Source organism: Tachyglossus aculeatus, unplaced genomic scaffold, assembly GCF_015852505.1.
Source record: "Tachyglossus aculeatus isolate mTacAcu1 unplaced genomic scaffold, mTacAcu1.pri scaffold_239_arrow_ctg1, whole genome shotgun sequence".
Lineage (NCBI taxonomy): Eukaryota > Metazoa > Chordata > Mammalia > Monotremata > Tachyglossidae > Tachyglossus > Tachyglossus aculeatus.
In genome coordinates, this window is record NW_024044954.1 from 69,526 (window position 1) to 95,116 (window position 25,591).

Sequence of the window (25,591 nt, forward strand, 5' to 3'; positions counted from 1 at the left end):
GGCTAGGGATATGGATTTTATCTCGATCAATTGACCAGAGGAAAACACAGTGTGACTGCTTTTTTTTGCAAACTTTACTCATGGGGGACACAAGGCTAGTATTGAGAGGCTGAGGGCTTGGTTAATCATTAGGTGCCCAAACTTTAAATGGAATCCCCTTTAAATAGCTCTTGTAATGGGAGGAGAAAAAATATGCCAACTAGGCCACTGAAGGACAGACACTACAGAAGGGTGAATCCAATGACTTGTATAAACGAATCTCCTCCTTATGATAGAAAACCTAACGTCCAGAGGCAGGCTCAAGGTGAAGCTGCTGAACCATCAACTGAGCACTCAATAGAACTATTTCCGAAGAGATCATGGGGCTTTTGAGAGCAAACTCTTGAGCCACTGCTGTAGGGAGAGATTGGTAATCCAGGGAAAATGTACTAAAATCTGCTAGCGGTTTCTGAAAATCTGCCCTTCTAACTTTGAAGATATTTAATTTTCTTCCAAAGGCAGCTTCTAAACAAATCAGGACAGATTACCTGTCCTGATGATAGTTGAAGCCGTGGGAGCAAATGAGGTCACCAAGGGAGTGCATGTAGATCGAGAACAGAAGGGGACCAAGCACTGAACCTTGGGGAACCCCCACAGTAAGGGGATGGGAGGGGGAGGAGGAGCCTTCAAAAGAGACTGAGAATGAACGACCGGAGATATAGGAGGAGAACCAGGAGAGGACAGAGTTTGTGAAGCCAAGGTCAGATAGCATGTTGAGGAGAAGGGGGTGGTCCACAGTGTCGAAGGCAGCTGAGAGGTCGATGAGGATTAGGATAGAGTATGAACCGTTGGATCTGGCAAGCAGGAGGTCATTGGTGACCTTTGAGAGGGCAGTTTCCGTGGAATGTAGGGGACGGAAACCAGACTGGAGGGGGTCGAGGAGAGAGTTGGTGTTGAGGAATTCGAGGCAGCGCGTGTAGACAATTCGTTCAAGGAGTTTGGAAAGGAATGGTAGGAGGGATATGGGGCGATAACTAGAAGGTGAGGTGGGGTCAAGAGAGGGTTTTTTTTAGGATGGGAGAGACATGAGCATGTTTGAAGGCATAGGGGAAGGAACCAGTGGAGAGTGAGCGGTTGAAGATGGAAGTTAAGGAGGGGAGAAGGGATAGAGCGAGAGATTTCATGAGATGAGAGGGGATGGGGTCAGAAGTACAGGTGTCCGGAGTAGCACTTGAGAGGAGGGAGGAGAGCTCCTCTGAGGATACTGCTGGGAAGGATGGGAGAGTAGCAGAGAGTGTTGAGAGCCGGGGGGTTGGAGAAGTGGGGGAAGTGACTTTGGGGAGGTCGGACCTGATGGATTTAATTTTGTTAATGAAGTAGGAGGCCAGATCGTTGGGGGTGAGGGAAGGAGGAGGGGGAGGTACCGGGGGCCTGAGAAGGGAGTTGAATGTACGGAATAGCTGGCGGGGGTGATGGGTATGGGTGTCAATAAGGGAGGAGAAATAGTTTTGTCTGGCAGAGGAGAGGGCTGAGTTAAGGCAGGAAAGGATAAATTTGAAGTGAAAGAAGTTGGAGAAATAATTCTATTTGTCTCCCTTTATTACTGATTTGTACTTTCAAGCACTTAATACAGTCCTTTGCACACAATAAATGCTCGATAAATACGATTGAATGAAGAATTAATATTAATGCCTGTTTACCTGTTTTGATGAGTACATAGCTATAATTGTAGTTTTTTATATTGAGCCTGTTTATTTGTTTTGATGTCTGTCTCCCCCATTCTCAACTGTAAGACCGGTGTGGATAGGAATTGCTTCTATTGCTGAAATGGACTATCCAAGCGCTTAGTACAGTGCTCTGCACACAGTAGGCACTCAATAAATACGAATGAATGAGTGAATGAATGAACAATGGCCCCTTCACTCCCAAGGCACCAAGGACAATTCAACTATTCATTCATTCATTCAATCTGCATGTGGAGCACTTAAGCTCTTGAGAGAGAACAACAATAATAAACAGTTACATTTCATGACCACAACGAATTTACAAACTCCTCGGGGTTCACCTGAGGACTCTTCACTCTCTAAGACGCAAGGACAATTCAGCCATCTACTCAAGGTTCTTCTAGTCTCTGACCTTCTCCCACTTAACGACCCAAGGACAACGCAACCACCTCCTCTGAGTAACACGGGATTAAGTTATTATTGTCATTTATCTCACCAACTCCACCATGACCCTTCAGTCCCTACCACATCCTGTCAGATCACCCCAGTCGTCTCCTCCCACCTCACCTCCCCCAAGCTCCGCTGCCAAATTCCTCCCCACCTCTTGCACTGCTCACACCATTCTCCCCGTCGCATCCCTGTAATCCTGTTTCAGCGCCACCCCTTGTCTCCTCCCACTACACCAGCCGCTGCCTCAGCCAATCCCTCCCCAACTCTAGCGCTGCCCCCTCTTCCCTCCCCACCACCCACATACCCACATATCCACAGATTCAGCCAAGGGATACCTGTGGATCCCCAACTCCACCGTGAGGAAGCTTCCCTTCATCTTTGACCTGTTCCTGTCCCAGTCACTCCTCCTCCTCCCCTTCACTGAAACTTGACTCTCCCGAGACAAAATGGACTCTCATTCTGCTCTCTCCAGAGAGGGCCTCATCTTCTCTCACTACTCGAGACTCACTAGGGAAGGAGGGCTTAACTTCCTTCTGGCGCCCCAATAAAAAGAAAATTGCTAAGACAGTTATTGGATATAATGCTATAAATGACCAATCGTTATCTGTTAGTTTCAGAAGAAAACCATTCAATATGACAATAGTTCAGGCGTATGCCCCAACAACGAATGCAGAGCAAGAAGAAATATGTTTTACGATGAAGTACAGAGAGAGATTGATAAAAGCTGCAAGATATGTTGATTATCACTGGGGGCTGGAATGCAAAAGTTGGTTATAGAATGGAAAGGAAGGTTGTTGGAAAATATGGCCTTGGAAATCGGAATCAAGCCAGGGACCGACTTAGGATTTCTGTGACACAAATGACTTTTTTATTTGCAGCACCTTTTTTATCCAACCTAAACGACGATGGCAGACATGGACTTCACCACATGGACTATATAGAAATCAAATAGTCTATATTATTTGTAGAACGAGATGGAGGAGTTCTGTGTTGGCATGAACAACATGGCCTGGAGCTGACTGGAGCTTCAGCAATCATCTCTATGCTGATGACACCCAAATCTACATCTCTGCCCCTGCTCTCTCCCCCTCCCTCCAGGCTCGCATCTCCTCCTGCCTTCAGGACGTTTCCAACTGGATGTCCCTCTCCCTGACTTTCCCATCACTGTTGACGGCACTACCATCCTTCCCGTCTCACAGGCCCACAACCTTGGTGTCATCCTTGACTCCGCTCTCTCGTTCACCCTTCACATCCAAGCTGTCACAAAAACCTGCCGGTCTCAGCTCCGCAACATTTCCAAGATCCGCCCTTTCCTCTCCATCCAAACCGCTACCCTGCTCATTCAAGCTCTCATCCTATCCCGTCTGGACTACTGCATCAGCCTCCTTTCCGATCTTCCATACTCGTGTCTCTCCCCAATTCAATCCATACTTCACGCTGCTGCCCGGATTGCCTTTGTCCAGAAACGCTCTGGGCATGTTACTCTCCTCCTCAAAAATCTCCAGTGGCTACCAATCAATCGGTGCATCAGGCAGAAACTCCTCATCCTTGGCTTCAAGGCTCTCCATCACCTCGCCCCCTCCTACCTCACCTCCCTTCTCTCCTCCTACAGGCCAACCTGCACCCTCTGCTCCTCTGCTGCTACTCTCCTCACCATGCCTCGTTCTCTCCTGTCCCGCCGTCGACCCCCACGTCCCACGTCATCCCCCTCGCCTGGAATGCCCTCCCTCCCCACATCCGCCAAGCTAGCTCTCTTACTCCCTTTAAGGCCCTACTGAGAGCTCACCTCTTCCAGGTGGCCTTCCCAGACTGAGCCCCCTCCTTCCTCCTTCCTCCCCCTTGTCCCCCCTCCATTCCCCCGTCTTACCTCCTTCCCTTCCCCACAGCACCTGTGTATATGTATATATACTCTATTTGTTTATTTTACTTGTACATATCTATTCTATTTATTTCATTTTGTTAATATGTTTGGTTTTGTTCTCTGTCTCCCCCTTCTAGACTGTGAGCCCACTGGTGGGTAGGGACCGTCTCTATATGTTGCCAACTTGTACTTCCCAAGCGCTTAGTACAGTGCTCTGCACACAGTAAACGCTCAATAAATACGATTGATTGATTGATTGATTGATTGATTGACTGTGGAACAGATCACGAGCTATTACTGTGTAAACTCAGGCGAAAACTTAGAAAGATCAATCATGCCTAAGAGTTTCCCAAATATAAACTGTTGAACATTCCACCTGTATTTAAGGATCATGTAAAAAATAGATTTGAGGTGCGTGATCTCAGACAAAGAACCAGAGGAAATTTGGACGGAGTTTAAAGATGTCATCAAGGAAGAAAGTGACACAGTATTGCAAAAGGTCAGGAAGAAGAAAAAGTCAAAATGGATGTCAAACATAACTCTGGAAGTAGCCAAAAAAAGGAAGGAAGCGAACATCAGAGGATAAAAGAACCTGGTTCAAGAACTGAGCTGAGAATTTCAGCGCTCTGACAGGAAGGACAAACAGGAACATTACAACAGCATATGTAAAGAAATGGGCATCAGTAACAAATGTGGGCAGACAAAATCACTGTTTCAGATGATTAAGGAAATTAAGGGAACATTTCGTCCTTGAATTGGCTTTGTCAAAAGCAAAGATGGACTGACAATAAATGATACCTAGTGCAATCAAACAGAGATGGAAAGAATACACACGGGAACTATACCAGAAAGACTGCAATATACAATAAGTATCTGAGGAATCTCCTTTAGGATTAAAGCCACTCATCATGGAAAGTGAAGTTAGGTTGGCTTTACACTGCCTCTCCAAAGACAAGGCACCTGACTTTGATAGGCTTCTTATTGAGGTGTTTCAGACAACTAAAGAGGAATTGATTAAAGTCCTTACCGAATTATGTCAACAGGTGTGGCTAACCATTCAATGGCCATCTGATTGGAAGAGATCAGTTAATGTTCCAATACCGAAGAAAGCAGATACAACTAAATGCAACATTTATCATACACTCTTTCCTTGATCTCACATGCCAGCAAGGTACTGCTAAAAGTTATACAGCATCAAATGGAGACCTACATGGAACGCGAATGGCCCAGTGTTCAAGCAGGATTCCGGAAAGGACAAGGGACATGAGATATTATTGCTGATGTTTGGTAGATAATTAAAAGGACAAGAGAATAGCGAAAGGAAGTCAGCCGGTGCTTTAATGATTATATTAAGGCCTTTGAATGTGTGGATCACAAGAAACCCGGGAGCACATTGAGGAAAATGGGCAGACTGAACCATTTAATTGCCTTAATACAGAACCTGTATGACAAACAGGTGACGACATTGAGCTTACAGTCTGGAGGTAGAGATGGCACTGATATAAGGAAATCCATTACAGATATGGACGTAAGAGATGGGGGCCCGGAAGGGGGTGGAACGCAAGAAGGCAGCAGGTCAGGGTGACTCAGAAGGGAGTGGAACAAGAAGACAGGAGTAGTTAGATAGGGAAGGCCTCTTGGAGGAGATGCGCCTTCAATAAGGCTTTGACTGGGGGTAGAGTCATTGTCTGTCAGATATGAGAATATGAGGAGGGAGGGCATTCCAGGCCAGAGGCACTAGGTGGGTGAGAGTTCAGCGACGAGATGGAGTAGATGGAAGTGTAGTGAGAAGGTTGACATTAGAGAGGTGAAGGGTGTGGACTGGGTTGTAGTAGGAGAATAGAGAGGTGAGATAGGAGGGGACAAGGTGATGACAGACACCCCCTTCCTCATTACTTTCCCCAAAGCTAACCCCGTCTTTTACAGAGGCACGCGTGCATGCACACGCACACACACGTACACACACACACACACACACACACACACACACACACACACACACACACACACTGCCCTACCAACACCACTGCCACCTCCATCTTTCGTTTGAGTGGGACTGCACTACAGGGCTTTCAATGGTGAGCTGCATTTGAGAATTGACCTGACTGCCCAAGTGCAGGGGGACATTCCTCTGGGCTGGGGAGTTGGGATGAGCTGCATCTGCAGAAGGAGCAACAGCCAGTTGAGTTCTCCCTTTGGTCATCCGGTCCCAACCTGCACACTGCTGGAGGAGGAGGCCTATGGGGCCTTTCTGATCCCCCTATGGGGGCCATGATCTCTGGCTCCCAAGCTCATCCTCTTTCCACTGAGCCATGCTGCTTCTGTAGGCTGCTCCTTCCCAATTCCTATTATGGTTATTTCTTATAACTTACTGCAGCAAATATTTTCAGATCATGACTCTAATGTTTAGTTGTTACGGATAAAAATACACCATGGCATCATTTTTACAAAACAATTCTACCCTTTTCCATTTCTTTCACAGTTAAGATCAATGGTAGGGATTTGTTTGAGAAATATCCCATTTTTTATTTGTCCAGAAACATTTGCAGAAAGGGAGCTGAGTTCCTTTGTTCCAATAAAAGTGAAAATTCCACCTCTTAAGAAAAACAGTCAAGAATTGTGGTGTTTATTAAATGTTTATTATGTTCTAAACTCTGGGGGAACTACAAGGTTACCCACACGCCTTCAATTATAAATTCCTAATCCACGTTGTTTCACTAGACAATTGAACCCCAACTGATTCCAGTGCTGGACTGGGGATTCTGACCATGCCAGACCCCTCTGCACCTGCAGCCTTGCTACTGGGAAAGAGCAGAGAAATCCTTCACCAGATAGGTCTTTTTTAGCCACTGTGTTTCACTAGACCCTTGCACCCTGGATAGAGAATTCTTTTTTTAGGACATTTTAGGGTGGCAGAGGTTACCGAGAAGGCTTGGGGGTGCTGGGGAATAGCCGGTGAAGAGAGATGACATGTAAGATGGAGGGAGATGGTGCAGAGCTTTGAAGCTAATGGCAGTTAGTTTCCATTTATTGCAGAAGGAGAAGGATAACCACTGGAGATTTTTGAGGTGTGAGGAGATGTGTGCTGAGTGGTGCTGAAAAAGGATGATCCATGTAGCAGTGTAGAGAATGGGCTGGAGAGCTGGAGAGCTAGAGGCAGGGAGAGCAGTGATGAGGCTGATACTTGATGTAGTCTTGCTGGGCTAGGATTGCAGGCTTGGACCAGCGTGGATGGACAGGAAAGGGTGGATTCTGGAAATGTGGAAGAAGACCTGGCAGGATTTAGAAAGAGAAGGATGTGAGAATTGAAAGAGAATGAGGAATTCAAGGATCATCATCATCATCATCATCAATCGTATTTATTGAGCGCTTACTGTGTGCAGAGCACTGTACTAAGCGCTTGGGAAGTACAAATTGGCAACATATAGAGACAGTCCCTACCCAACAGTGGGCTCACAGTCTAAAAGGGGAAGACAGAGAACAAAACCAAACATACTAACAAAATAAAATAAATAGAATAGATATGTACAAGTAAAATAAATAAATGAATAAATAGAGTAATAAATATATACAAACATATATACATATATACAGGTGCTGTGGGGAAGGGAAGGAGGTAAGAAGGGGGGATGGAGAGGGGGACGAGGGGGAGAGGAAGGAAGGGGCTCAGTCTGGGAAGGCCTCCTGGAGGAGGTGAGCTCTCAATAGGGCCTTGAAGAGAGGAAGAGAGCTAGCTTGGCGGATGGGCAGAGGGAGGGTATTCCAGGCCCGGGGGATGACGTGGGCCGGGGGTCGATGGCGGGACAGGCGAGAACGAGGTACGGTGAGGAGATTAGTGGCGGAGGAGCGGAGGGTGCGGGCTGGGCTGTAGAAGGAGAGAAGGGAGGTGAGGTAGGAGGGGGCGAGGTGATGGAGAGCCTTGAAGCCCAGGGTGAGGAGTTTCTGCCTGATGCGCAGATTGATTGGTAGTCACTGGAGATTTCTGAGGAGGGGAGTGATAGGCCCAGAGCGTTTCTGGACAAAAATAATCCGGGCAGCAGCATGAAGTACGGATTGAAGTGGAGAGAGACATGAGGATGGGAAATCAGAGAGAAGGCTGATCATGCTGAAGAATCCAGGTTCTGCGAACAGGGAGGGAGCATGGAATTGGTGGCAGCGAGAGGAACGTTTGGAGGAGAACAATTAGGTGGAGATAGAGAAGGAGGGGCTTGACAAAAGAAGGTGAGGCTCTCAGTTTTGAACACGTTGAATGTGCAGGTAGGACATTCAAGTGGAGCTGTCCTAGGGCCAAGAGAAAATGTGGGATTGGAACCCAAGAATAGAACCAAGATTAGAATGCTGCTTGGGGGAGACAGCATGGCTTCGGGGGAAAACCATGGGCCTGTAAGTCAGAGGTGGGAGGTCAGGGTTAGAGAGATAGAAATGGGAGTCATCCTCATAGTAGCCTTCCCTGATTGAGCCTTCTTTTCCCTGACTCTCTCTCTCTTCTGCATTATCTGTGCACTTGGGTTTGGTACTTTTGGGAGCATGATATTGACCTCACCCTAAAGGCTGCAGCACGTGCATACATATCCATAATCATTTTATGTATACAAAGATCTATCTTCCCCTCTCGACAGCAAACTTGTTGTGGGCAGCGAATATGTTCACGAACTCTGTTGTATTGTACTCTACCCAGCGTACAGGTCCCTGCACACAGTATGTGCTCAGTAAATACCGATGATGAATTTATTCATTGATCGAGGTGGTAAATAAAGCCACATGAATACATAGATACCTCTAACGAGTAAGTGCAGAATGTACTAAGTAGGCACCCAGAACAGAACCTGTGGGACACTGACAACCAGTAGATGAGAGGGTAAAGAGTTGCCAACAAACAAAACGAAGGGATTACAGTCTCTGGAAGAAGTCATAATTCCTACTGATGAATTTTCTCAGGGCCCCTTTCATGTCCTTGTTCCTCAGGCTGTAGATGAAAGGGTTCAGCATGGGGGTCACCACTGAGTACATCACAGATGCGATAGAGTCTTTCCTGGCCTTGTGGGTGGACCGTGGGCTGAAGTAGACCCAAAGGGAAGTGCCATAGAACAAGGAGACCACAGACAGATGAGAGCCACAGGTGGAGAAGGCTTTAAACCTTCCCCCGGCAGATGGGATTCTTAAAATAGTGGAGAAAATCCGAGTGTAAGAGAACAGAAGTCCCGTGAGGGGACCTAGCCCTAACAGAGCTGAAAGAACAAAGAGCAATATTTCATTGATGAGTGGATCGGTGCAGGAAAGTTTTATGATTTGGATAGGTTCACAGAAGAAGTGATGGATTTTGTTGTCTGCACAGAAGGATATTCGAAGCACCATTAAAGTATGTGTCAGAGCATGCAGACTGCTGGTAATCCAGGACCCAGCTACCATCAGGGCACAGAGCCGTGGGCCCATGATGGTGGGGTAGGGGAGTGGGTGGCATATAGCCACATAGCGGTCATAAGCCATTCCAGTGAGGAGAAAGTGGTCCAGAGCTGCGAACAGAATGAAGAAATACATTTGCGCTAGGCACCCAGCGTAGGATATGGATTTATTGTGGGTCTGAATGTTGACCAGCATCTTGGGGACTGTGGTGGACAGGAAACAGACATCGGCCAGGGATAGGTTGGTGAGGAAGAAGTACATGGGGGTGTGCAGATGCCTGTCAGATCTGATGGCCAGGATGATGAGCAGGCTCCCCAGGACCCCACGAAGGTACATCCAGAGGAACAGCATGAAGAGGAGCTGCCGCTGCTCCCCCCGGTCGGACAGTCCCAGGAGGAGGAATTCTGAGATGCTGGTTTGGTTTCCCCTGTCCATGCGGCCGGAGGATCTGCTGGGGGAGATGTGGCAGGAGAATGGATGGAGGAGGAATCACATCCTGGTTCAGACTCAGTCTAGACTTTATGTAGTTCAATGTATAATTGCCGGGGCAGCGTAAACAGTGCAGAGACCCCTGCTACTCGATTTCATACATTTCCCCGCTTTATTGGAAATGTGGTTGGGAGGGCTGGGTTCTGGCTGGAGTATTTGTTCATCTGAGATTCTCCTGCTCACATTCTCCAGCCTTCCTGGAGTCCTGGGTCAACCATTTCCAGGCCTGGGTGTGTGTCAACACTAGGTGAAGCGGGTTCTATTTCTGACCCATCCCCAGGCACAGAATTGGGCTCTCCGTCCCAATTCCGTTCCATTCTCCATGGAACACCCTGTCAGAAGCTCGGAGCCCATCATCAGTGGCCCCTCAGGCTTCTCCTCACCTGAATGAACAATCCCAGTTTCTTCAGACACCCCATTCCCAAACATTTCTCCATCATCACTGCTCCCTCTGGTGCCTTCTCCATGGAATCTCATCCCACTTCTCAGGATAAGTCTACTCAGTACTAAGGAGAAAAATTGTGCCTTGCTCATTTTGGTGCCAAAATAATATTGCTGGGTCCTGTTGATGGACTTTACAGTGCTCGCAGCTGCCCCGCACCCAACCCTTAGCAAATGCCCCCCAACTCCTTCGTTATGCCTTCTTAATAAGTTTATTTTTGCTGTCTTTTTAAGCCCAACATACTTGTTTCTGCCACACTCAGTTCCAGCCCTTGCTCCCAGTCTTGTTTGTCTTCCACATTTATGGACTTCCCATTAGAATGAGACTTCTGGCATCTGCAGGGGGTGGTCCAATGGCTAGTGTAGTCTCCTCAAAACCCACCCAAGAATTTGAGGAGTGAAGCCAGATCTCTATCAGGAGTGGTGGGTGGCCCATCCTTGAGGCCAGGGTCCCCAATAGAGGGAAGCTCCGGTCTGTTATGAACCGCTGGCTGGCCAGGTGAGTCTTCTTCCTCTCCCCTTCAGGATGAAAATAAAGCCAATACTATCTAAGAAACACTGGGAAAGACTGTAGGTATTTGTACTCTGGTACTCTTGATTGGAGAGAATCTTGATAATTCCTCCTGCCCCCAAGTGCTGTTTTAGCCATTTGTTAAATTTTGATAATTTGGGATTTTAGCATCAAATTGCTCTTATTTTGGATTGTAATTTACTGTTGTTCTTTTTTTTCTGTGGGTCTCTCTTCCCTTACCTAGTGGGGTCAGGGTCCAGAGAACTGAGACCATGTCTTGTATTTTTCTTGAGGGCAGAGATTATGCATGCCTACCCTCTTCTGCTGTGGTTTCCCAGGAGGTTAGTACAGTACTATGCACACAGGTGTTCAATAAATACCAGTGATTAAATACCAGGGCATAGTATGAGGTAAGTGCTCAACAATAATACTAATATAATCCTGAAAATGGCTGTTATGATGAGATGGCTGATTTTAAATCCTCTAGAAACCCTTGATGAAAGGTAAACATATCCTCCTCTTCTCCCTGCTCTAGGAGGAAAACCCACCTAACTAACCCCTCCAAGTTCCAGGCAGTAAACTCTCCCCCATCCCTGAATCCATTGTTAAGCCTAGACATTGCCCGGGTTCAAATACTGCAGGATGAAATCTGTGTCGGGGACTATGAAGGAATTCTAGTTGGCTTGGAGGGATTCTAGGTTATTTGAGCCATGAAACTCCTTTTGGAGGTTCTGGTCCGGCTTGGCTGATCCATGCTGATCATACCCCCAGCCCAACTTTCTCCAGCCCCTCAGTCCTGAGGGCCAGCCCTCCTTCTGGAGCAATCCTAGTAACCAGCAGTCTTCACCTGTGATGGCCCTTGACCAGTTAGGTCTTCAAAGCCTCCCTGCCACTTCAAACATGTCCCACCCCACTTCCCCTGCAAATCCTCACCTTGCTTTGCCCCTGACTTTTTTTAAAAAATGGTATTAAGTTCTTACTATTTTCCAGGCACTGTACTGAGCCATGGGGTAGATGCATGGCAATCAGGTTGACACTTTCCATGTCCCCCGTGGGGCTCACAGTCATAGTTCACATTTTACAGATGAGGTAAGTGTAGCACGGAGAAGTTCAATCATTTGCCCAAGGTCACAGGGAAGACAAGTGACAGAGCTGGGACTAGAACCCAGATCCTATTCATTCCCAGGCCCGAGTTCTCTCCACTGGGCCAAGCTGCCTCTCAAGATAAAAATTTGTCATCCATTATCTCATCTGGGACACCAGCCATCTACTTCACTCAATCCAGGTGGATGGACCATTTTTATGGTTTTCGTTAAGCACTTAATATGTGTCAGATGCAGTGTACTGAGCAGTGTGGCTCAATGGAAAGAGCACGGGCTTGACTGTCAGAAGTCATGGTTCTGATCATGGCCCTGCCACTTGCCAGCTGTGTGACTTTGGGCAAGTCCCTTAACTTTTCCGTGCCTCAGTTTCCTCATCTGTAAAATGAAGACTAAGACTGAGAGCTCCACGTGGTACAACCTCATTACCTCGTATGCCCCCAGTGCTTAGAACACTGCATAGCACATAGTAAGTGCTTAACAAATGCCATCATCATCATCGTCACTGCAATAGATCCAAGTTAATCAGGTTGGACGTAGTCCATGTCTCACATGGCACTCTCAGTCAATCCCCATTTTACAGAGAAGGCACAGGGAAGGGAATTGACTTGGCCAATGTCACACAGCAGACAAGTGGCAGAAGCTGGGAATAGAACCCAGTCCTTCTGACTCCCAGGTCCATGCTCTATCCCCTAGGCCACACTGCTTCTCAAGATCTCGCCCAGGAATGGTCGGTTTTAGATTCTTGTCTTACTGGATGATTTAGAGGGAAAATTAGGGATATTAGATGAGGTATCCCTAACCATTTACATGATATTAAGGACAGTAACTGTTACCAGTTGGCCAGTGGTCAGGGATGGGGGTCATGGCTCCACTTCCCACCCGGCAGATCTGGCCACTATTGCCATAAGCGGAATGATGAGGCCACTGACCCCACTCTCACGATGCCCCAATTCTGTGGCTTACCATCAAGGAGGTGGGTGGAGACATGCTTTAGTCCCAGTATCGGAGTAGCGTGAAGGCTGATGTTCTCCTGTCAGGGGTGGGTAACAGGTGCGGGTGTTCCCATGGGCTGGCTCGGGGGGAATGTACCTTACCTGTCAGGTTGTCTTGAGGTCGGTCGGGCAATGTACTTTTCATACGCCGTCTAACTCCTCTGTACCCTCGGGGTATGAGCCTTGTGGTGGGGAATTCCTCCTAGAACAATTGATGTGGCTGTGTGGGAAGAGGAATGCAAGAAATTCAGGGTCCCAGGCAGGAATGCTGCATCCTCACTCGCGGTGGCAGTGCGGATGGGAAAGGGGCTCATGGCAGGACTATTTGTAAGAGCCTCTGGGCCCTTGGGACTCACACTCCATGGCTCCCTGTGCTTCTTGTTATATGTGAATGAACACTCAGCTTCTGGTTTCTGTCCTGGCCCTTCCTGGTTCTGCTGAGGGAGGTATCTGGAGATGATAATGTAATCTTACTGGGGACAGTTTAGCATGGCTTAGTGGAAAGAGCACAGACTTAGTGGAAAGAGGTTGTGGGTTCTATTCCTGCCTCTGCCGCTTATCAGCTGTGCGACTTTGGGCAAGGTAGTTAACGTCTGTTGTGTCTCACTTGCCTCATCTGTAAAATGGAGATTAAGACTGTGAGCCCCAAGTGGGACTTTCTGATTACCTTGTATCTCCCCTAGTGTTTAGAACAGTGCTTGGCACATAGTAAGCACTTAACAAATATCATTATTCCTTCTCGACTGTAAATCTGCTGTGGGTGGGGATTTTTCTTTTATGGTATTTGTAAAGCACTTACTATGTACGAAGCACTGTTTTAAGCGCTGGGGGCTACAAGGTGATGAGGTTGTCCCACGTGGGGTTCGCAGTCTTAATCCCCACTTTATAGATGAGGTAACTGAGGCACAGAGAAGTTAAGTGGCTTGCCCAACGTCACACAGCTTTGTGGTAGAACCGTGAATCATTTCCGAATTGTACTCTCCAAGTGCTTAGTTCAGTGCTCTGCATACAGTAAGCACTCAATAAATAAGATTGAATGAATGAATGAATGAATGAACCTTCTCGGCTCCCCTGGACAGCCGTCCCTGAAGCTCAGTGATTATATCCCCCAAGCCGACTCCTGAGAATCTCTCAGCATAGACCAAGGGACAACCATAACCCCTCACCCCTCTAAGGCAGGAATCTACTCAGAATCCTCCACTGCACTACCACTATAACCTCTGCCCAGGAGAGAGTGAGCCTTGGGTGGCATTCTTATCTAACAACCAGAGAAATGCCATTGCTGTCTCAGCACAATGGTGCCCAGGTCCCAGAATTCTTTCTCTGACAGTGTCTTCCTCCCCCTATCTCAGAAGCACACTGTGGGCTTTCCTGGGATATGCCTTCTTATCATCACTAGTGCTCCCTCCAATGACCTGCCATGAATGGATGCCTTCCTAATCCTTTCCTGAACCTTCCACTATCCCTCTTGTCTTGTCTTATGCCTTTGATTCATTTCTATCCCATAGTGACACCACGGGCACATCTGTTCCAGAAGGCCTCCCTCTCCATCTGCAATCATTCTGGTAGAGTTTCCAGAGTTTTTTTTTGTAAAATTCCAGAAGTTATTTATCATTGCCGCCTTCCACCCTCAACCCTCTCCTTTGCCGCTGCTGCCCATCATGGGTGAGTTTTGACTTGTAGGAGATTGCCTTCCATTCACTAGCCACTGCCCAAAGTAGGAATGGAATGGATAGACCTGTGCTTGACACTCCCTCCCATAGCTGAGACTGATAGATTACTGGACACTCTCCAGATGCGACCCTGAGGGGGGTTAGTACCTTTCCATAAATCCATAACATCCATAAATTTAGTAAAATCCCATGTGAACATGGTTGATTTCTGCCTGAATTTCTTACATTTCCTTTTGTTTGGCTTGACACTCCCAACACTGAGTGTTATTAGGTGTCCCCTCCTCCCAGTAGTGTGGGATTTGGTCAACAAGGAGACTTTATTGCTGCTATCTCCACCCTTCATGAACAATGACACTTCAACCATAACCTAAGTATTCATCTTTTTTGTCAATTTCCAGCCTTTTTCACTGTTTCCCATTTTACAAATGTTAAGTGGTGGGTTTTTTCAGATTTTCAGTTTCTACAAATTCTGCAATTTGTAATCGCACCTGTGATGATGGCATTATTATTATTATTGTACATATTTATTACTTTATACATATTTATTACTTTGTACATATTTATTACTTTGTACATATTTATTACTCTATTTATTTATTTATTACTCTATTTATTTATTTTACTTGTACATATCTATTCTATTTATTTTATTTTGTTAGTATGTTTGATTTTGTTCTCTGTCTCCCCCTTTTAGACTGTGAGCCCAATGTTGGGTAGGGACTGTCTCTATATGTTGCCAATTTGTACTTCCCAAGCGCTTAGTACAGTGCTCTGCACATAGTAAGCGCTCAATAAATACGATTGATGATGATGATTATTATTAAGCATTTACTATGTGCCAAGCACTTTTCTAAGCGCTGGGGGGAAACAAGGTAATCAGGTTGTCCCACATAGGACTCACAGTCTTAATCCCCATTTTACAGATGAGGTAACTGAGGCACGGAGAAGTGAAGTGACTTGCCCAAAGTCACACAGCTGACAAGTGGCGGATCTGGGATTCAAACCTATGATCTCTGACTCGCAAGCCCATGCTCTTTCCACTGAGCCACACTGCTTCTGTAGCCTGCTCCTTCCCAATTCTTATGATGGTTATTATTATAACTTACTGCAGCAAATATTTTCAGATCATGACTCTAACGTTTAGTTGTAACGGATAAAAATACACCATGGCATCATTTTTACAAAACAATTCTATCTTTTTCTATTTCTTTCACAGTTTAGATCATTGGTAGGGATTTGTTTTAGAAATATCCCATTTTTTATTTGTCCAAAAACATTTGCAGAAAGGGAGCTGAGTTCCTTTGTTCCAATAAAAGTGAAATTCCACCTCTTAAGAAAACCAATCAACAATAATTGTGGTGTTTAATTAAATGTTTATTATGTTCTAAACTCTGGATTATCTATAAGGGGTATCTACAAGATTACCCACACACCTTCAATTATACATCCCTAATTCTGGTTTTTTCACTAGACAATTGAACCCCAACTGATTCCAGTGCTGGACTGGGGATTCTGACCATGCCAGACCCCACTGCACCTGCAGACTTGTTACTGGGAAAGAGCAGAGAAATCCTTCATGAGATAGCTCTTTTTTAGCCATTGTGTTTGACTAGACCCTTGCACCCTGGATAGAGAATTCTTTTTTTTAGGACATTGTATGGAGGCAGAGGTTACCGAGAAGGCTCGGGGTGCTGGGGAATAGCCGGTGAAGACAGATGACATGTAAGATGGAGGGAGATGGTGCAGAGCTTTGAAGATAATGGCAAGAAGTTTCCCTTTATTACAGAAAGAGAAGGATAACCACTGGAGATTTTTGAGGTGTGAGTAGATGTTTGCTGAGTGGTGCTGAAAAAGGATGATCCATGTAGCAGTGTAGAGAATGGGCTGGAGAGGTGGAGAGTTAGAGGCAGGGAGAGCAGTGATGAGGCTGATACCTGATGTAGTCTTGCTGGGCTAGGATTGCAGGCTTGGACCAGCGTGGATGGAGAGCAAAGGGTGGATTCTGGAAATGTGGAAGAAAACCTGGCAGGATTTAGAAAGAGAAGGATGTGAGAATTGAAAGAGAATGAGGAATTCAAGGATCATGCCAAAGAAGCCAGCTCCTGAGAATAGGGAGGGGGCGTGGAGTTGGTGGCAGAGAGAGGAACGTTTGGAGGAGAACAATTAGGTGGAGATGGAGAAGGAGGGGCTTTACAAAGGAAGGTGAGGCTTTCAGTATTGAACACATTGAACTTGAGGTGCAGGTAGGACATTCAAGTGGAGCTGTCTTAGGGCCAAGAGGAAATGTGGGATTAGAACCCAAAAATAGAACCAAGATTAGAATGCTGCTTGGGGGAGACAGCATGGCTTCGGGGAAAATCCATGGGCCTGTAAGTCAGAGGTAGGAGGTCAGGGTTAGAGAGAGAGAACTGGGAGTCATCCTCAAGTAGTCTTCCCTGATTAAGCCTTCTTTTCCCTGACTCCCTCTTTCTTCTGCGTCATCTGTGCACTTGGGTTTTTTTTTCCGTTGGGAGCATGATATCGACCTCACCCTCAACCCTGCAGCACGTACATACATATCCATTATCGTTTTATGTATATAAAGATCTGTCTTCCCCTCTCGACTGCAAACTTGTTGTGGGCAGAGAATGTGTCCACGAAATCTGTGGTATTGTACTCTACCCAGCGTACAGGTCCCTGCACACAGTATGTGCTCAATAAATACAGATGATGGATTTATTCATTGATCGAGGTGGTAAATAAAGCCACATGAATACATAGATGCCTCTAAGGAGTAAGTGTAGAATCTGCTAAGTAGTCTCCCAGAACAGAAGCTGTGGTACACTGACAATCAGCAGATGAGAGGGGAAAGAGTTGCCAACAAACAAAACAAAGGGATTACAATCTCTGTAAGAAGTCATACTTCCTACTGATGAATTTTCTTAGGGCCCCTTTCATGTCCTTGTTCCTCACGCTGTAGATGAAAGGGTTCAGCATGGGGGTCACCACTGAGTACATCATGGATGCTACAGAGTCTTTCCTTGTCTTGTGGGTGGACCGGGGGCTGAAGTAGACTCAAAGGGAAGTGCCATAAAACAAGGAGACCACAGACAGATGAGAGCCACAGGTGGAGAAGGCTTTAAACCTTCCCCCGGCAGATGGGATTCTTAAAATAGTGGAGAAAATCCGAGTGTAAGAGAACAGAAGGCCCGTGAGGGGACCTATCCCTAACAAAGCTGGAAGAACAAGGAGCAATACTTCACTGATGAGTGGTTCAGTGCAGGAAAGTTTTATGATCTGGATAGGTTCACAGAAGAAGTGATTGATTTTATTGTCTGCACAGAAGGATATTCGAAGCACCATTAAAGTATGTGTCAGAGCATGGAGAATGCTTAATATCCAGGACCCAGCTACCACCAGGACACAGAGCCGTGGGCCCATGATGGTGGTGTAGTGAAGTGGGTGGCGGCATATAGCCACATAGCGGCCATAAGCCATTCCAGTGAGAAGAAAGTGGTCCAGAGTTCCGAACAGAATGAAGAAATACATTTGCGCCAGGCACCCAGTGTAGGATATGGATTTATTGTGGGTCTGAATGTTGACCAGAATCTTGGGGACTGCGGTGGACAGGAAACAGGCGTCAGCCAGGGAGAGGTTGGTGAGGAAGAAGTACATGGGCGTGTGCAGATGTGGGTCAGATCTGATGGCCAGGATGATGAGCAAGCTCCCCAGGACCCCGAGCAGGTACATGCAGAGAAACAGCATGAAGAGGAGCTGCCACTGCTCCGCCCTGTCGGACAGTCACAGGAGGAGGAATTCTGAGATGCTGGTTTGGTTTCCCCTGTCCATGTGGCCGGAGGATCTGTTGGGGGAGATGTGGCAGGAGAATGGGATGGAGGAGCAATCACATCCTGGTTCAGACTCAGTCTAGACTTTATGTAGTTCAATGTGTTTTTGCCGGGGCAGGGCAGGGTAAACAGTGGAGGGACCCCTGCTACCTGATTTCATACATTTGCCCGCTTTATTGGTAATGTGGTTGGGAGGACTGCGTTCTGTCTGGAGCATTTGTTCATCTGAGATTCTCCTGCTCACACTCTCCAGCCTTCCTGGGGTCCTGGGTCAACCATTACTGGGCCTGGGTGTGTGTCAACACTTGGTGAAGCGGGTTCTATTTCTGCCCCATACCCAGGCACAGAATCGGGCTCTCAGTCTGGCTGTGCCTCATTCTCCATGGAACATCTCATCAGAGACTCGGAGCCCATCATCAGTGGCCCCTCAGGCTTCTCCTCACCTACATGAATAATCCCAGTTTCTTCAGACACCCCATTCCCAGACATTTCTCCATCATCACCTCTCCCTCCGGAGCCTTCTCCATGGGATCTCGTCCCACTTCTCAGGTTAAGCCTACTCAGTACTAAGGAGAAAAATTGTGCCTTGCTCATTTTGGTGCCAAAAGAATATTGCTGGGTCTTGTTGATGGACTTTACAGTGCTTGCAGCTGCCCTGCACCCGACCCTTAGCAAATGCCCCTCCTTCCTTATGCCTTCTTAATAAGTTTATTTTTGTTCTCTTTTAAAGCCCAACATAATTGTTTCTGTCACGCTCAGTTCCAGCTCTTGCTCCCAGTCTTGTTTGTCTTCCACATTTCTGGACTTCCCATAAGAATGAGGGTTCTGGCATCTGCAGGGGTGGTCCAATGGCTAGAGTAGTCTCCTCAAAACCTACTCAACAATTTGCGGAGTGAAACCAGATCCCTATCAAAAGTGGAGGGTGGACCATCCATGCAGCCGGGATCCCCATAATAGGGAAGTTCTGGTCAGTGATAAGCCACTGGCTGGCCAGGTGAGTCTTCTTTCTCTCCCCCCGAGGATGAAAATAAAGCCCATATCACCTAGGAACCACCGGGATAAGACTGCAGGCATTTGTACTCTAGTACTCTGGATTGGAGAGGAGAGAATCTTGATAATTACCCCCTGCCCCCAAGTCCTGTTTTAGCTATTCGTTAAGTTTTATAATTTGGAGAGTTAAATCATCAAATGGATCTTATTTTGGATTGTAATTTACTGTTGTACTTTTTCTTCTGTGGGTCTCTCTTCCCTTACCTAGTGGGGTCAGGGTCCAGAGAACTGAGACCGTGTCTTGTATTTTTCTTGAGGGCAGAGATTATGCCTGCTTAGCCTCTTCTGCTGTGCTTTCCCAGAGGCTTAGTACAGTGCTCTACATGCAAGTGTTCAATAGATACCAGTGATTAAATACCAGGGCTTAGCATCAGGTAAGTGCTCAAGAATAACACTAATATAATACTGAAAATGGCTGTTATGATGTGATTGCTGCTTTTAAATCCTCTAGAAACCCTTGATGACAGGTAAACATATCCCCCTCTTTTCCCTGCTCTAGCAGGAAAACCCACCTAATTAACCCCTCCAAGGTACAGGCAGTAAACTGTCCACCATCCCTGAATCCACTGTTAACCTAGGCATTTCTCTGGTTTAAACACTGCAGGTTGAAATTCGTGTCAGGTAGTATGAAGGAGTTCTAGTTGGCTCGGAGGGATTCTAGGCGTTGGAGCCATGAAACTCTGTTGGTTCTGGTCCACCTTGGCCGATCCATGCTGAACATACCCCAAGCCCAACTTTCTCCATCTCCGCAGTCCTGAGGGCCAGCCCTTATTCTGGAGTAATCCTAGTATACAGCAGTCTTCACCTGTGATGGCCAGTTGACCAGTTAGGTCTTCAAAGCCATCCTGTCACTTCAAACCTGTACCACCCCACTTCCCTTGCAAATCTTCACCTTGCTTTGCCCCTGACTCTTTTTTTAGAAACGGTATTTGTCAAGTTCTTACTATTTGCCAGGCACTGTACTGAGCCCTGGGGTAGATGCATGGCAATCAGGTTGTCACTTTCCATGTCCCACGTGGGGCTCATAGTTATATTTTAAATTTCACAGATGAGGTTAATGAGGCACGGAGAAGTTCAATGACTTGCCCAAGATCACAGGGAAGACCAGTGGCAGAGCTGGGACTAGAACCCAGGTCCTATTTACTCCCAGGCCCGAGTTCTCTCCACTGGGCCAAGCTGCTTCTCAAGATAAAAATTTGTCATCCACGATGTCATCTGGGACACCAGCCATCTACTTCACTCAACCCAGGTGGATGGACCGTTTTTATGGTTTTCTTAAAGTACTTAATATGTGCCAGACGCACTGTACTAAGCAGCGTGGCTCAATGGAAAGAGCACGGGCTTGGCTGTGAGAGGTCATGGGTTCTAATCACGGCTCTGCCACTTGCCAGCTGTGTGACTTTGGGAAAGTTCCATAACTTTTCCGTGCCTCAGTTCCCTCATCTGTAAAGTGGAGACTAAGACTGCTCCACGTGGTACAACCTCATTACCTTGCATCCCCCAGTGCTAAGAGCGGTGCTTAGCACACATAGTAAGCACTTAACAAATACCATCATCATCATCGTCCCTGAAATAGGTCCAAGTTAATCAGGTTGGACGCAGTCCATGTCCCACATGGCACTGTCAGTCAATCTCCATTTTACAGGGAAGGTACAGGGAAGTGAAGTGACTTGGCCAATGTCACACAGCAGACAAATGGCAGGAGCTGGGAACAGAACCTAGTCCTTCTGAATCCCAGGTCCATGCTCTGTCCAGTAGACCACACTGCTTCTCAAGATCTCACCCAGGAATGCTCGGTCTTAGATTCTTGTCTTACTGGATGACCTAGAGGGAAAATTAGGGATATTGGATGAGGTATCCCTAACCATTTACATGATATTAAGGAGAGTAACTGTTACCAGTTGACCAGTGGTCCATTGGGTATAGGGCCCACAAGCTGCAGAATAAGTGATACCAGCAAGATAGTGTATACAGCCTGCATCCGATGGCCTTGGACTGACTGCTTGGTCATCTCGGGAACTAATTGTTCATTCTTGGAAGAGTCCTCCAGCGACCCACTCTTTGCATCACTCAAAGGAGGAACTTCTCTCTGAGGGTTCCCGCATACTATCAGCAAGGCTAACTAAGGATCTCTCAAAAATGGTTCAAACCTATGATCATCAAAGGAAGGAGGACCTAGGACTGGAGGCATCACCAGAAAATAGAAATTTCCTCTCCAGTATTCATTAAAAGGAGGGAGGGACTTCCTCTGTGTTCAGGGCAGCAACTGGAAAGACTTTTAGTGGGATTGCTTTAGAATATAAAAGGCACAACTAGTTGCTGCAAAAGTATGTATTTGTACTGGGATGGTGCACCTTGTTACGTGTGATCCAGTGGGATGTTTTAATAAAGAGGACCTGTTATTCACTGAGATCTTGGGGTATAGTGTCTTCAGTAATGGCTATGGAATGAGAAAGTCTCCTGTTCCCTGCGAAAGGGTCAGTGAAAATAAAAATGATTCATTCATTCAATCAGATTTATTGAGCGCTTACTGTTATGCAGAGCACTGTACTAAGCATTTGGAAAGTAAATTCGGCAATAGATAGAGAGAATCCCTGCCCAACAACGGGCACACAGCCTGAAAGCAGGAGACAGACAACAAAACAAAAAAAACTAGACAGGCATCAATGCCATCAATATAGATAAATAGAACTATAGATAATACTTAGTATTTTTATTATTAATAAAATGAATTAAGTAATAATTATGTACAAATATAAACAAGAGCTGTGGGGAGGGGAGGAGGAGCAGAGGAAAAGGGGGGCTCAGTCTGGGAAGGCATACTGGAGGAGGTGAGCTCACAGTAGGGCTTTGAAGAGGGGAAGAGTGCTAGTTTGATTAATTGATTAATTAATATTTAATAATGACATTTGTTAAGCGCTTACTATGTGCGAAGCACTGTTCTAAGCGCTGAGCACTGTTCTAAGTGCTGTTGCATGTTTGATGCGAGTAGGGAGGTCATATCTCACTTTCAGAATGCCCCGATATTGTGGCTTTTAGACTCCTGTGCACCCCCTGGGGAAGGGGGCTGGGATGTACTTGTAACCCCAATATTGGATCAGAGTGAAGGCTAAAGTTCTCACATCGTGGCTGGGAAGAGGCATGGGTGTTCCTGTGTACTGGGACGGGGGTGTCGTTCCCTACCTGTGCAGGTCGTCTTGGGGTCAGTCGGGCAATGAAGGCTGTCTGCACCGTCCGCCTCCTTTATCCCTTCGGATGATGGGCCTTGTGGTGGGGAACTCGTCGTGGAACAATCAGTGTAGCAGAGAGGGAAGCGGGACGGTGGGCTGTGGAGCTCCAAGCAGAAACGCTGTGTCCTCAACCACAGGCGCAGTGGTGGTGTGAGTGGGGCTTACGGCAGGACTACTTACAGGAGTCTCTGGTCCCTCAGGCCCCACAGTTTATGGCTCCCCCAGCTCCGTGTGAGAGAGATACAAACTCTCAGTGCCTGGTCTCCCTGCTGGGCTTTGCTTATGGAGATGTCCCAGAAGATTTTCTGTTTTAAGTGGTATTTCAGTGCTTACCATGCGCCAGGCACTGTACTAAGTGTGGGGTAGATACAAGATAATCGGGATGGACACAATCCCCGTCTCACAAGGGACTCACAATCCTAATCTCCATTTCATAGATGAGGTAAATGAGGCCCAGAAAATTGAAGTGACTTGCCCATGGCTACACAGTAGAGACGTTGCAGAAGCAGGATTAGAACCCTGGTCTTCCAACTCCCAGGCCCATACTAGGTCCACCAGGCCATGCTGCTTCCCTAATAACAATAGCATAGGTTACGTGCCAAGCATTGTACTAAGAGCTGGGGCAGATATAAGATGATTAGGTCTCACGTAGGACTCACAGTCTCAGTAGGAGCGGGAACAGGTACTTAATCCCCATTTTATTGATAAGGACCTGAAGCACAGAAAAGTTGAGTGACTTGTCCAAAGTCACACAGCACACAAGTGGTGAGCTGGGGTAAGAGCCCAGTTTCTCTGACTCCCATGTCCCTGATCTTTCCACTAGGCCACACTGCTCCTCTGATCAACAGAATATTGTTGACCATAAAGGAGGATGGTAAACTCTCACTAGGAATGTGAGAGTTTGACCCTCTCCTACAAAAGACAAACAAAACCAAATTGTACATGACAAAAAGTATGCGAGTTTCGAGAGCTGGCTTAACTTCTCAGAAAAATAAGCTTCAGGTGAATCAGCATGTCAGAGTTCTCGAGAGAAGACACTTTTCCTGTTGAATGCGTTTCTTAGGGCCATTTTCATGTTCTTGTTCATCAGGCTGTAGATGAAGGGATTCACAGTGGGGATGACCACTGTGTACAGCACAGACGCTATCGAGCCCTTACTGAATGTTTGGGTAGATGCTGGACAAAAGTAGGTCCCAAGAGAGGTGCTGTAGTATAAGGAGACCACGGACAGGTGAGAACTACAAGTGCTGAAGGCTTTCCACCTACCCCCTCCAGATGGGATTCTCAGTATGGTGGAGATGATGCGAACGTAATAGAACAGGAGACCGGTGATTGGACCTACCCTAATCACTACTACAGAGACAAACACGATTACTTCATTGATGCAAATGCCAGAAGAGGAAAGCTTTAGGATCTGGTAAAGTTCACAGAAGAAGTGAAGAATTTCCCGACTGGTACAGAAGGATAAGCGAACCACCAATAGGGTGTGTGTCAGGGCATGGAGGGAACTGAAGATCCAAGATCCAGCAACCACCAGGGTACAGAGCTGTGGGCTCATGATGGTGGTGTAGTGGAGGGGGTGACATATGGCCTTGTAACGGTCATATGCCATTCCAGTGAGGAGAAAATGGTCCAGACTTGCGAACAGAACGAAGAAGTACATTTGTGCCAGGCAGCCAGCGTAGGATATGGATTTGTCGTGGGTCTGAATGTTGACCAGCATCTTGGGGACCATGGTGGACAGGAAGCAGATGTCAGCCAGGGGGAGGTTGGTGAGGAAGAAGTACATGGGGGTGTGTAGGGGTGGGTCAGAGCTGACAGCCAGGACGATGAGCAGGCTCCCCAGAACCCCAAGCAGGTACAACCAGAGGAATAGCACGAAGAGGAGCTGCCACTGCTCTGCCAGGTTGGACAGTCCCAGGAGGAGGAATTCGGAGACGCAAGTTTGGTTTCCCCTCTCCATGGGGCTGGAGGATCTGCTGGGGGAGATGCGACAGGAGAATGGGATGGTCGAGCAATCACATCCTGGTTCAGACTCTGTCTAGGTTTTATGCAGTTTAATGTGTGTGTTCCGGGGCGGGGCAGAGTAAACATTGGAGAGACCCCTGCTGCTCGATTTCAGACATCTCCCCAGCTTTATTGGGAATGTGGTTGGGAGAGCTGGGGTCTGGCTGGAGTATTTGTTCATCTGAGATTCTTCTGCTCACACTCGCCAGCCTTCCTGAGGTCCTGGGTCCACCCTTCCCAGGCCCGTGTGTGTCGGCACAAGGTGCAGCGGGTTCTATTTCTGCCCCACCCTCAGGCACAGTACGGGGCTCTCCTGGTCCGGCTATTCCTCATTCTCAGAAACTCGGAGCCAATCATCAGTGGCCCTTCAGGCTTCTCGTCACCGGATTGAACAATCCCAGTTTCTTCAGACACCCCCATTCCCTGACATTTCTCCATCATCACTACTCTCTCCTGAGCTTTCTCCATGTAATCTCATCCCAATTCTCAGGCCAAGCCTATTCATTACTAAGGAGAAAAATTGTGCCTTGCTCATTTTGGTGCTAAAAGAATATTTCTGGGTCCTGTTGATGGACTTCACGGTGCTGGCAGCTGTTCTACACCCTACCCTTAGGAAATGCCCCCCAACTCCTTCCTTATTCCTTCTTATAAGTTTATTTTTGCTTGCTTTTTAAGCCCATCACACTAGTTTTTGCAAGGCTCATCCCACTCATCACTCCCAGTCTTGTTTGTCTTCCTCGTGTCTGTAGTTCCCATAAGAATGAGGGTTGTGGTGTCTGCAGGGGGTTGTCCACTGGGTAGAGTAGTCTTCCCTCCACCCACCAGCAATTACAGGAGTGAAGTCAGATCTC

At 47.0% G+C, this 25,591-nt stretch overlaps 2 protein-coding genes across 2 annotated transcripts; both read right to left on the minus strand.

The window, feature by feature from the left end:
• Window positions 1-2,551: 2,551 nt before the first annotated feature.
• Window positions 2,552-9,852, minus strand: LOC119923746 (olfactory receptor 7G3-like). Its single transcript, XM_038743014.1, has 5 exons — window positions 8,909-9,852; window positions 7,199-7,286; window positions 5,042-5,082; window positions 4,589-4,640; window positions 2,552-2,686 (listed from the first exon to the last, which is right to left on the minus strand). Exons 1-5 carry the CDS (start codon window positions 9,850-9,852, stop codon window positions 2,552-2,554), a joined length of 1,260 nt encoding a protein of 419 aa, XP_038598942.1.
• A 297-nt stretch (window positions 9,853-10,149) lies between these two features.
• LOC119923747 lies at window positions 10,150-24,696 on the minus strand. The gene is given in 11 exon segments (XM_038743015.1): window positions 10,150-10,412; window positions 10,592-10,683; window positions 12,891-12,991; window positions 13,121-13,403; window positions 17,508-17,579; window positions 18,012-18,467; window positions 19,190-19,285; window positions 20,227-20,308; window positions 21,320-21,327; window positions 21,402-21,592; window positions 23,770-24,696. Coding segments are annotated over 11 exon segments (2,571 nt in total).
• Window positions 24,697-25,591: the final 895 nt, after the last annotated feature.

What these genes read in the sequence shown, in the direction of transcription:
- LOC119923746 (XM_038743014.1), bottom strand. Translation starts at nt 9,852, where the DNA reads ATGGACAGGGGAAACCAAACCAGCATCTCAGAATTCCTCCTCCTGGGA. An exon ending in TATGACTTCTTCCAGAGACT is followed by an intron (nt 7,287 to 8,908) that starts GTAATCCCTTCG and finishes AAATCCTGCCAG; the next exon opens with GTCTTCTTCCACATTTCCAG. An exon ending in AGGTTCTTTTATCCTCTGAT is followed by an intron (nt 2,687 to 4,588) that starts GTTCGCTTCCTT and finishes TTGGGGCGCCAG; the next exon opens with AAGGAAGTTAAGCCCTCCTT.